This window comes from Homarus americanus, unplaced genomic scaffold (assembly GCF_018991925.1).
Source record: "Homarus americanus isolate GMGI-L3 unplaced genomic scaffold, GMGI_Hamer_2.0 scaffold56333, whole genome shotgun sequence".
Taxonomy (NCBI): Eukaryota; Metazoa; Arthropoda; class Malacostraca; order Decapoda; family Nephropidae; genus Homarus; species Homarus americanus.
Window position 1 is genome coordinate 7,700,842 of NW_024734940.1, and position 13,247 is coordinate 7,714,088.

General features: G+C 40.5%; 1 protein-coding gene across 1 annotated transcript in view; it reads right to left on the reverse strand.

Moving 5' to 3' along the window:
- Positions 1–7,791: 7,791 nt before the first annotated feature.
- LOC121870601 overlaps positions 7,792–13,247 on the reverse strand; it is a 66,082-nt gene continuing 60,626 nt past the window's right edge. The window contains exon 3 of the mRNA XM_042372433.1: positions 7,792–9,450. Coding sequence (XP_042228367.1) covers positions 8,368–9,450 — 1,083 coding nt within the window. The 3' untranslated portion in view covers positions 7,792–8,367. The remainder of the gene's footprint in view (positions 9,451–13,247) is intronic.

Below are 13,247 nucleotides of genomic sequence, written 5' to 3' on the forward strand. Positions count from 1 at the left end.
CAAGGTTGTTTCGTAGTAGATGTTCCATCGCTGCATCTCTGATAATACTCTCAAGTACTTTACATATTATGCTGGTCAGGCTCACCGGTCTATAGTTGTTCGTGGAGTGCCTATCGCCCTTCTTGAAGATAGGACTCACATAAGCCACTTTCCATTCACTGGGGACCATTTGTTCATCCAGGCATTTACAAAACAGAATCTTCAGGGGCTCTGCAAGCTCGTTGCACAGCTCCCTTAGCACTCTAGGATGCACCATGTCAGGTCCAGGACTCTTATGGACCTTTAGCCTGGACAGTTTATTTCTAATACCCTCTTCTGTGAACACAATGTGGGTCAGTGCTGTGTCGAACCGTCTGTCCTCAAACGCAGGAAGGTTAGTTGCATCCTCTCTTGTGAACACTGAGGAAAAGAAGCTGTTCAATGCCTCAGCTTTATCCTGGTCAGAATCTGCGTAACTACCATCTTCAAGCCTCAGGTCTGATACTCCTACTCGCGTTTTCAATTTCGACTTTGCATAGCGGTAAAACGCCTTTGGGTTTGACTTGACCTCGCGTGCAACCAGCCTTTGGAACTCCTTTTCAGCCCTCCTACACTCTATCTTTGCTTGGTTTCTGGCTCTTGCATACATCCTCCTGTCTTGCTCATCGTTTGACCCAACCAACGTCTTGAATTTCTGGGTTTTCTTCTTAATTTTGTCGACCGCCGCATGGTTCATGTGTAGGGATCCCCTCGTATTCCTAGAAGCACTGGGTTTGGTCTTGGGTATATATTTATCGATCAAATGGGTCATTTTACTAGTTATGATATTCAGCGTAGTGTCTGCGTTCTTGTACCTTAATAAGTCAGGCCAGTTGATACCCCTCATCTCTTCCCTCATCCCATTGTAATTTCCCTTGTAATATTTGCACCTTGGCCTGGCCTTATCTTGAACTAGGTAACAGTTAAATCTGAATGACAACACTGTATGGTGACTGGTGCCAACTGGGGCAAGGTGTTCCAGTTTGGCCACCATACCCTCCTCGTTTGTTATGATGAGGTCAAGTGGCTTGGGTGTTTGCTCCCCTCTATAATGTGTCGGGTCTCTCACATGTTGGAACAGAAAATTATCTCTCAGAGTTTCTACAAAAAGAGTAGCAGGATTATTCAAGTCATTCGGGGTTGACTCGTTTCTCCAGTCGATGTCGCCATAGTTAAAGTCCCCCATGATAAGGAGGTACAATGCTGTGTCATTTCCTCATGTGTTTTAATTTTCTATGTATTATTAATGAATTGTATTGCTCATTTTGCACACATAAACATTAATTCAATAAAAAAGACATTCAGTAATAAACAATAATGAATCTTTTGTACATAAGAGAAATGACGCTGTTTACACGATTATGCCCGTCGTCTGCACGTTGGCGGGCCGTTCAAACCCGTCGAAATTCAAGTTTCCGCCGTCAAAATTTTTATTTATTTATTTTTTTGTGTTCCAATAAAATACGTTAAGAATTAAAAACTCGCGAAATTTGAGAAGCTATTATACGACATTTAACCCTTCAATATGTCTTCAAAGAGACCATGACGCAGAGAAAATGGTGCTACTGCTTCCAGGCATAAGCACAAGTCACTATCTATCCAGGAAAAGGGTGAATTTCCATGGTCCGGCACTGGTCAGGTCCCGAGGTTGCCGGACTAGAGAGGTACAACCTGTAGTAGTACTTGTAGTAGTAGCAGAAGTATCATTATTGTTCTTATTATCATTATTAATGTTAAGAGATTTGAAGATAAAACAACCCATTTTCCACCAACACAGCCACCACAGTAATTGCTGATAGAGATTGTTGACACAAGGGCAAAGCGAGTCAGTTGACCTTGAGGGAGGTAGGCGGGGCCCCTGTCGGTCAACTATGGTGGTACAGTATATATTGAGAGGATCCACCGGCCTCTGCATCAGTCGTCCTGCACCACTCTCACAACAATCATCATGAAGATTATAGTAAGACTTGTCTGCTGCCTCTCTTAACTTACCTCCGGCCACCACCGCTCACAATATCAACTGCCTCCTTAACTTAAGATCAACAAAAATCACGAGCACTTCTTGATTACAATTACATTGGGTTTAGCTTTCTCGGATAAATGAGGCTGTAGGTATTATTGTCATGGTTCTTAATACTGTCTTACTCGTGTGTAAGTAAAGATTATGTTTGTGTTGATGTCAACAGCTGGTGTTTCTCCTGGTGGCCGCGGCCGTTGCCCTGCCCACAGCTGACCCTGACCCACAGGTCCTCCTCTACGGCCACCCTCACACCCTCACCTACTCCATCAAGACTATTGAGGCCGAGAAACCTGTCGCCACCCTCCCTATCACCTACACTTACCCTGGTAAATCACCTTCGCTTCCCTTCCCTAATCTTTTCTTCACTAAATACCGTCCAGCCTTTAACTTACACTTCATGTGATTCATCAGTGCTTTGTATTATATTTTGTGAATATTTTACAACAATATATCACCCAAAGAGGTAAACACAGGAGTGCCGTGTGTGATGCTGTGTATCTAAAGAAAACTTTGTTTACATTGCTTGTCGTTCTCAGTGATCATTATCACATTACCCTGTGTCTCTTCTCAGGTTTGGGATACCCTTACACCTATGGCCTGCCCTACAACTACCCTCTTGGCTACCCTTATGGCTACCCTTATGGCCTGCCCCTCGTGCCAAAACCCGCTGAAGAGCCGGCCGTAGAGGAAGCATAAACAACCCCAGGAACCGCCGCAAGACGTCAGGAGGAGTCAGTAGCCTCGCTAGCCTTATCAGTAAGATTTGCAAGTTCCTGCCGAGCCTCCTGTGTTGTCCACCACCACCACCACCACCTGCCTCCTGGCTCACCTCCCTGAAGGCCGCGCCATGGACGACTCCTCTCCCCAACACCAACTGGGGACACTGGCGTGCTGCTGGGAGAGGTGGGCGCCACACCCCTGCCTCGCCTCATGTAGCACGACTGTGGCCTCCGCCTTTGTTTTCTTGCATTATTAAATAACAAAGTATATATATTGCGTGTAATTTAACCACCTTTATTCTGAGGTTATTAGTTATTTATGGTATAAATAAAAAAATGCTGAGGAAAATTTTTGACTTCAATTGATAAGGTACCCCGAGAGATTGGAGCGCCTGAACTTGCCTAGTTTATACTACAGACAGGTAAGGGGAAACCTAATTGAGGTGTATAAGCATATCAAGGGGCACTACTCAGTCGAGTGTCCTTACTTCGAGCTGGCGGACGCTCGCCCCACAAGGGGTCACAGCTCAAGATTGAAGAAGCCGCAAGTTCAGAAAACTGTGAGGGCAAACTTTTTCGGAGTGAGAGTTGTGAACTCTTGGAACAATCTACCAGAAAGTGTTGTGACGGCACCAAGTGTGAGCTCTTTCAAGACCAAATTTGACCAACACTGGAGCATGTTTTTGCTGTCTTGCAAGGCTTCTAGCAATACAAATTATATTCGTCTAACTTTAGTGTGCGATGTTATATAAGATAAAAACTTTAAGCCTAAAACACCAAGCCCTGGCTGGGAAGATGGGGGAGGGAAGGAAGTGACAGTGTCATGTTTGACAGTTGCGCAGAAGGTCTAGTGAAGTATTTATTTGTTTATTTATGTCCTTAAGATTGAGTTTTTGTTTTTTGTTTATAAAATGTCACAGAAGTGACCGGGAAGATTATAATTTACATTGCTGGAATTCTTCTACGATAGTGATTAATTTGAATATAAACATGCTATAGTTTGCACTAGACAAAAATTTATTAATCATTTAGTACATTATTTTGAGTACATGTACAGTTGTAATAGCCCCTGTCGAATAGGCAGAAGCATTATATAAATGTGTTAATTACATTTGAATTATATACTCTATCACCCCCTGTAACTTTCCAATGGGTATGAGGTGACATGTTCAGAGCACGTGATAAGGTGTGCCCACGGGAAGCCGCGTCATATTGTGCTGAGTTAAGGCATTAAGTAGCCGGCTCTCTGGCCACCTAAAGCGGGCAGTAGTTTGATATCCTTGATTAGAGGAAGACGTTATTGAGAGCCATCGTGATGGTTCCGTCTTCCGTCGAGGGAGGACAACGTACATATTCCGTTCTCCCTCGATGGGTTCCTACTCACAGCAGTCACTCAACCCCTCACACCGAACGGACATATTTAGCAGGTCTATTGACATAGCCTCCGTCCTTACCTTAACACTCATAGTTACAGTGATAAGTTACGGTGATCTCCATTTGGAACTGTATCCTAGATATATCCTGAATAAATGGATAACAGACAATTGGGTTTCACTACTATAAACCCTATATAATATAAATGTTCCGGCCTCATTAACTTAGACAGAATCAGCAGTTAACCGGCCTAGAACACAGTACAGCTTTGCCCTTAGGACAGTGTGTGCATGTAAATAAGTAAAAATAAAATAATAATTTTACATATACAGTATCGAGCCAAAAATATTAGTTGAAAAACTGTATGTAGACAGAGCTTGGATGGAAGGGGTGGAGCTTTGGCAGGCTAGCGTTTGGCGTGCGTACGACCCATTTCTTGGCCTTTGTGGTAGTTAATGATGTAGTAGCTGGCCTCTTGGACATAGTGGCGATGGGTGATGCATTTGGTAGAAGGAGATAGTGTCACACAATATGTCCGTTCACTAGAGCATCAGTGTGAGAACTGAGCATGTGAGAGGGTGTGAGAGGGTGGCGGGCAGCCGTGTATCGTGCCAGAGAAACATTAGGCGTGAAATTTAAAATATGATGCGCCAGACTGACTCGCGCAAAATAGGAAAGATTCGCTTTAAATTAAAACACTGTCCTTAATTGTGGGTACAGTATCGCTTTAAATCAATATCTTAAATTGAATCGTTTTAAATCGACGTTCTACTTCCCTGTAGTACATGTTAGTTAACATATGTCATCTGATTCATATTCTGTTCCACAGTAACTAAAACATGTAGTTATGACCTTTCTAAAGTTACCCACTCGATGCGACGTGTTTTTCTTAAGGAGACACAGTCCATTTTCTATAGTACGTACTGAAGGGCCACCACGATATTATATTGTATGTAAATTTGCATTTACAATGTAACGTGTTTGTGTAGTCGCAAGATGTATCTACTGTACCCGCTTTAAGCTGGAACATTCAAGATCCATTGTGAGTGATGTTGAAAGCTTCAACTGTATTTAGTTTTAGTAAAATTGTCAAGCAAGTCCTTGTGTTAAGAGTTGCAATGGAGGCGAGAATCATGTTCCCTGCCCTGCAAGACGAACAAAGTTTCCATTTGCCACTGAAATCAGATTGTTTTATTCCCAATCATCAGAGAATCTGATGACTGTATTGAAATTATTGTCAGTTTTGTATTTACATATGTCATCAATCATTTGAAAGAAACCTGTCAACTCCTTATCGCCCTAAAATATAACTGTGTGTGTCACTAGTCCCTTGTCCCTTTTTTTTTTTGATGAAGTAGAAAATACTATTGCCAGCCTGTATGACTGACATCAATTTAATGATTGCACTGCACACTCAAACACTGATTGGGTTGTAAGCAATAGACTTACAAAATTAATCTGATCCATAACACTGATTTTCATAGTCCAATGTATAATGCAACTAAGTTAAACAAATATGTACGTAAATTCAGGGTGACATCCGACATTCCTTGAGTTGCCACAAGGTCGTATATAACTGAGTGTACAGGAGCAAGCAGTCACTTTTCGTGACTCGCTCTTCCATCGTCTAACAGGCACTGTGGTAATTTTGCCGCTACCGAGTATCAGTAGCTACCTGCAAGCATGATGTCCAAGGCCGGATGTCATTAATACAGCCTGATTGATATCCGAGTACTGTACAGTACTCAGATACCGACTCTCCTACTGAGTCATTTTTTTGTTGTGAATACCAGCGGTCTAAGCCTGGTGTAATAAAATTATTGTATGTGCTACTATCTCTTGTGCACATAATTATGGATGATTATTGGGAATATAATCACCCCAGGTTGAGCATGGAAACCATAAATATTACTATTACCAGAATTAGAATTTGTTATATGAGGTGAGTGGACCATCTATTCTCATATACTCACAGCTAATGTGTTGGTATATGTTTCCTTGTAATAACATGTTGCTCTCAGTAATACCATCAGTCTGTGTTATTGACAAGTGGGTAGAGAGATCATCTTTGTTGTCATTGATGTATAATAATACCCTTCAAGAGGTATAAGTATTGTACTGAATGTAAATGTTAATTGAAGATGTATTTTTGATACTTTTCAATTATGACTTATTGGTCAGTTTGTTTTGTCTAAGTGTTACTGTAAAGTAATCAGTGATTGAACCTACTTTTTGTTGTTGTGAGTAAAGGTTCAGATTGTTATAATATTTAGAGTTGATTTTAATACATATTGATTCAGTAGAATGTAAGTATCACCACTCCTTCGTCTCACAATTACCAACTCAAAAAATAATAACACTCGCATGCCTAACCTCTCGTGTCTACCCTTGTTAATTGTAGAAGTTATATTCGAAAGAAAGGCCTGGGTGGTGGCAGACTAAGATGTAATTATAATAATTATACTAATGTGCAATGTTAGACAATAATGTGGTTTTCCCAGGTTAGTCCACTGAACAGAATATAACTCAGTAAAGTTGAGAATACTGTACAATAAAAGTAAGAGGAAATAAAATAAGTAAAGAATATAAAAAATATACATTAAATAATGAAAATAAAAACTTAGAAAATACATAAGAAAATAAATGAAATATAACCAAGAAGGTTATAGAAGTTATAGAAATAGAAATCTTCAACAAGAGTCCCCTTGGCCTCAAAGAGGACATGTGATGATGACCATGCTTATTTTTCAGGATGTGGTGAGTGTTGTTTGCTTTGTACTGATAGTAGTAATGTATTGTAGGAATTGTTTTCTCGGTGATACATGTGTGTTTGGGGACTGGCTGGGAACATATTCTATTAAACCCCATGTTATAATGATCCTATCTATGATACCTCACCTCGCGATGGGTTTTTCAGGAACCTAACCCCATCATATCGAGGTTTACCTGAACAATACTCGACATCATTTACCACATTAACCACTTTGGGATATTTTGAACCATGGTATGACTTCATGTTCCATATACAGGGGGGGCTTCTTGTCTTAGATGAATCATGCAAGACAAGAGGAGGAAGAGACAAGACAGGCAAAGGAAGGGGGCAAGACTGGAGAACGAAGAAGCAAGACAGTAGAAGGAAGGGGCAAGACTGGAGGAAAAGGCAAGACAGGAGGAGGAAGAGAAAAGACAGGAAGAGGCAAGACAGGAAGAGGAAGAGGTAAGACAGGAGGAGGAAGAGGCAAGACAGGAGGAGGAAGAGGCAAGAAAGGAGGAGGGGGTTATGACATGTCTCATGGAAATTTTTCTCTGCCTCTCCACCCAACACAGTGATGAGGCAATACACCACACCATACACCATTCACATTATAGTTAACAACAAAACAGAACAAAAATGGCCATACTTGTGGACTCCTCTACAAATTGTTATGTTATACTGAACCATCACAAAAAATTAATCTTATTTGAGCTGAAGTGATTGGAAATGCATCTCAACAAAATTAGCTGAGAATATTAGTAATAAAAATAAATAGGACTATAAATTAGTGTAAAAGTTAATATTTCTTGTTCAATGTTAATCATAATAATAATAATATTAATATAAAATCAGTTATTATGGTGAAATTATAATAAGCTCCATAGTTCAATCTTTTAATATTGGCTGCAACTGAAAAAATTCTTCCATCTAAGACACTCATCTGTGAATATAAACTAATGTGCCATTTGTTAGTCACAATGAAAAGAACCAGAGAAACAGAAGTACATCTTGTAAACTCTAAGTTATACTGAGGAACAGAAAAAGTGTAGTGTACTGGAACAACATAAACTACTGTACATGAGTGACAGACACATGAATTAGCAGATGAAATATGAACAGAAAAAAAATTCAGACTACAATTAACAATAAAACTACCGTACTGACACCTGTGGTATGTGAAGAAGTGTTAGGGCCATCCCAGACTTTCACCTGTATAATATACCAGTACTGTACTGTATGTTTCTAACATAGGAATGAAAACTCCTTTGGTCAATGAAAATTTATGAAATTTTGCCATAAAAGTAGTTTAAAGCTTAAAAAAATATGAAATACAGTAAAGGGTGCTGTACTTGAAAACTATATACTGCCTGCGCAGCAATATAAAAATAGTAATACAGTACTGTATAATTATATGGTATTACTCAAATGACATTAAAGTATTAAAATACCTGATCACATAAAGTTTATAATCTGAAGACTGGTCAAGGATCCTTTAATTGTCTAGGATCTTGCAACCCCAAGTCCACTAATCCACTGATCCTTTCAATGGGAATTCCGGCAGCATCTTTTTTACTCCGGGAATCAACCAACGGCCTCCCATGAAACAATCTAATATTTAGCTCCTTATTAACAGGAATGTTGCATTCCTCAGTAGATGAGGAGCTCTTAAATTTCATCAAATCAGTCATCTTTTCAGGATAAACTGCAACCTCTGTGTCTTTGTTTGTCACAAAAGAATCCTTCAAAAACTGCACGGGAGGAGCATTGGCATAAACATTATACATACTTTTCCCAGCAAGTTTTCTTTCAGGTAAACCAGACAATGGAAATAACTTCCATCTCATCTTTGCAAAATGCTCTCCCAGTTCTGGCGGTGTGCTTGAATAGTTACTGCGGATAAAATGTGTTTGTACTTCTTTATCACTGCAAATTCTACTGAAACTTTTCAAAAGCTCTCTTTCTTCAGTTTGAGATTCTGTATCCCTTGTGTCCATTGAACCTTTGGTCTGAGAACTCTGTGGAATTTGCAAACCATTCTTTACCTGTACCAATTTGTTGCTAGTTATGCCCATGATTCCTGGGGACACCTCAACCCCAACACATTTGGTGCAAGTTGTGTCCATGATTCTTGGGGTCACCTGAACCCCAACATCTTTACAAAGTACTTTTTTTTCCACAGAAGCATGTTTGTTTGAGACCCAGTTACTGTGGATAGTTTCTTCTACATGAGGAAATGCAGTATTTCTAGCTGACTTCCTTCGAGTACTCTTATATCTTTCTATACCAGTTGTCTTTCCATCAGGCACAGTTTCATTCTTTGATTTAAGATCATTGCCAGGGCAAGCATCAGGACCTTTTTTCAGTTCTGAGTCAACTGCATGAGTAAAATTTTGATTATCCAAAGAGTTGAGTCCCTTCTCTGTTCCCTGCAGTATATGAAGTGTGTCCGAGTCCAGCTTTGGAACAGGATGGCCATGTAGAATTTCCAGTGTTGCAAGAAGAAGCCACTGAGCCCATGGACATGTTTGATAATAAGCTTGACGAAGCAGTACACTTGTTAACACCTGAAACACAGGGATGCATATTCAGATGAACGTCTCACTATACAGTACACTGTATTTGAAAAGAAAACTTGCAAGAAATATAAATTATGTTTATATCAGGCTTAAGTAATAAAAACATGATTAAAAGATAAAATTTAAGTTATTATGAACATCCTCCCTTTGTTGAATATCTTCTAGTAAGGACTGGATGACATACCATAAGAATCTTTTTTTAAAACAATCTAATTTGAAAACTTTGGCAATTATGTTACATGTCATTTATCTATACTGTACAGTACATAAAGAATATTCCAGCTGGAGGATGTTATTAAATTAAAATTTAGTTACAGAAAGTTATAGCTAAACTTTTCTCTGGTCATTTACAAAACAAAAAAATTGAAAATAAAGGATTAGCTAATGCTTAAACTCTCATTTTATACCCAAGAGGATGATATATTTAACTGCTAAGCCCCACTGGTAGACCCTAACTGTCCCAGATGGTCCTCACATGGTTTACTGCAGTCAATTCATTATCTAGCTGCTTTCTAGCAGAACCAAGTGGGTTTGACTACAGCACTTTAAGCAGCTCCATACAAAGCCTAGTAAAATCAGGGTCAAATCTTATCTTAGACCAAGAGTACAGAAATACCTCGCTAGTCACAACCCCGTCTATCCACAATGAACATTTTAATGCCACTATTCGATATTTGCAAAGCACACCCCGCTTATTAGCAAAGAAAAATTACGGTACCCTACACTAATATTTCAAACTGTACAGGCTAGCCACAGCTCCCATATTCTGTTGTAAAGCCCACTTCACATGAGTGTGCTTTTTTCTGTGTGTGTGAGGATCCATGAGGTTTAGAAATTAATACTATATACTGTAGTTCAATGGGACCGTTCACACAGAGCACGCGCGGGACACAATCACCCAATAACTGTACCTGTAATTCAAAACCGTGGTGTGAAAAAACACTGAGCATTCTATAATTCTACACATGGCAATGCTATTTTACACACACACACACGCAGGGGCGTTCCTAGAGTATTTGGCACCCGGGGCGGACCTATCCACTGGCACCCCCTTCCTTCCAGAGATGAATAAATATACAGTTTAGTCTCGATTTACGCGGATTTGGTTTACGCGTTTTGTCATTTACGCGGCACCTTGCCAGACCGACAATTTTTATTTACACGGTTCATTCCATCATTTACGCGGCAAGTGGCGCAGGCAGGGTGCGCACAAGGTCGCCCAGTCAACAAAACATTACCGAGTTCTTCACCCACCACCCACCACAGCAGGCCCAAGTCAGTGATAGTGAGGATATGGACTTTGAGGGGTTTGACAAAGAGGCCCTGCAAGCCTCTGTGGTGGATAGTGATACAATTGATACAGGTGAGGGCCAAAAATCTGCCCTCTGCCTCGGAACCAACCCCCCATCCCCATATGCCAAGCCATCTTTTCTACCAACGTAAGTGTTAAAAAACCTAATATTATTGATATTTCTCTTAAATATTAATTGTGTGTGCATACCATCATAAAATTAAGATGTTATTTTTACTACAACGTACGTATTGTGTCGGAAAAAGTGTAGTTGGGGGGGGTCGGCCCAGTCTCTACTTCAATTAATCCCATATGTTCTGTTATTTAGTTTACGCGTTTCTTGTTTTACACGGACCTCCACGGGTTCAATTGACCGCGTAAATGAAGACTATACTGTACAGTAAAAGTAAAATACACAATCGTCCCTAGAGTACTGGGCACCCAGGGCAGGGCATTCCTTTGCCCCCTTACTCTTCCTCCACTGAGACGAATGATAAAAAAAAATAATAATACTCTTAAGGAATTTTGGATTATGCTTAGTAAATATTATAAATGTTTTAGTTTCCTTTTATTAATATGGAAAACTATTATTTTTTTTTTACTAAAGAATAATGTAGCCTACATCAATTGTAATATTCGTAAATAAAAAGCAGGTTTGTAAATGTGGATGATATTTAGGAAATCTACAGTATATATAAACAAATGTATTTCCTAATTTCAACAAAATTTACACGATACAACAAAGCACATACAAGTAATTCAAATATACAAAGTACAGAATCCATACTGTATATAACTACAAGTTACACAATGAGAAGGGTGCAGCCTTCTTCAACTCAATTTTATCAGAAACTTGACCAATAGCACTAGATTGTTCAAAAAACGTAGGAAACCACGAGATACAAGCGGTATACTTTCATCTAACACAAAAAAATATATATACAGTTGTACCCCACTTAACGCGGTCAATTGAACCCAGAGGGTCCCGCGTTAAGTGAACAACAGAACATATGGGATTAATTCCAATAGAACCCAGCCCGACCCCCAAACTCCACTTTTTGACGACACATACCTATGTTGTAGTAAAAATTCTATCTTAACTTTATGATGGTATGAAAAAACAAGTAATATAGAAGAGGTTAGGTTAGGAAAGATAAAGGTTAACATAGGAAAAATAAAGAATAGGTTAAAAAACGAAAAATTTTGTGGAACACTTACGGTAGTAGAAGAGATGGGTCGGCATACGGGGATGGAGGCTGGTTCCGAGGCAGAGGGCAGATTACTGGCCCTCAGGTGAATCACCATTACTAGGTGAATCAGCATCACTGTCACTTACAGTTGTCAGGGCTTCCCTGACAAATCCCTCAAAGTCAACTTCAATTTCACTATCACTGGCTTGGGCTGGCTGTGGTGGGTTGCGGGCGAAAAACTCGGTTATGCTTTGCTGACGGCTGGTGTTGATGTTGTCGTGATACACCTTGATGTACGGCTCCATAGCCTGCACCAGTCGGGTATGGAAGACTTCATAGCGTTCATCGTCATTGTCGCGGGAAAGGACGGACTTAATTTTTTCTGCAAACTCTATGGCACACTTAATATCACTATGACTTAAACTAGGTTCTTCGGAGAATGACGCACCTTCTTCCTCCTCTTCACTGGCGTGTTCTTCTTCCAACATCTCGTCGGCAGTCACTTCAGGATCTTTGATCACCTCCAGGATGTCTTCGTTGGTGGTCTCGGAAAAGCCTTCAGCTGTAATATTGAGCGCAGCTTCTCTGGCAAGGTCCACTGCTACTGCAACAGTCTGAACCTGACCAGTCACAGGTTCACTCCTCCTCTCACCTGGTATGCCATGCAACACATGTCTCCATGCGTGACGAATCGTAGCAATAGTCAGCAGATCTCATGCCTCCACCAAGAAGTCTACAGCTTGTTTAACGTTAAACTTCTTCCAAAATTGTTTGACGAGAAGTTCTTGAGTCACCGCCTCTTGTTCCTTGTCCTCGTCGCTTTTGCTCTCGCTGTCGGTGTCACCCAGCTTACGCAACTCATCCTTGGTGTTGGTAGAGTCGTTCAGGAGCTTGAACTTCTTTGCAGAGTACGCAGCTTTCACATTGCAGATCAACTCCTGGTCCATGGGCTGGATTAATGACGTAGTGTTGGGAGGAAGGAAGACCACTTTTACGTTGGGGTGACGATCCATAAGTAGGGGCGAGTGTCCAGGTGCGTTGTCAAGGAGCAACAAAATATTGAATGGAACATTCTGTTGCTCGCAGAATTTCTGCACGTCAGGAACAAAAAAGTTGTCAAACCAGAAGAGGGACAGAGAAGAGGACATCCACGCCTTACGTGCGGTTAGCCAGTGGACATTAAGCTTGTTCATGTCCATATTCTTGTAGGCGTGCGGCTTGCGGGCTGTGTGAATCACCGATAACTTTGGTTTACAGGTACCGGAGGCATTGGTGGTAAACAGGACGGTGATGCGTTCCTTCTG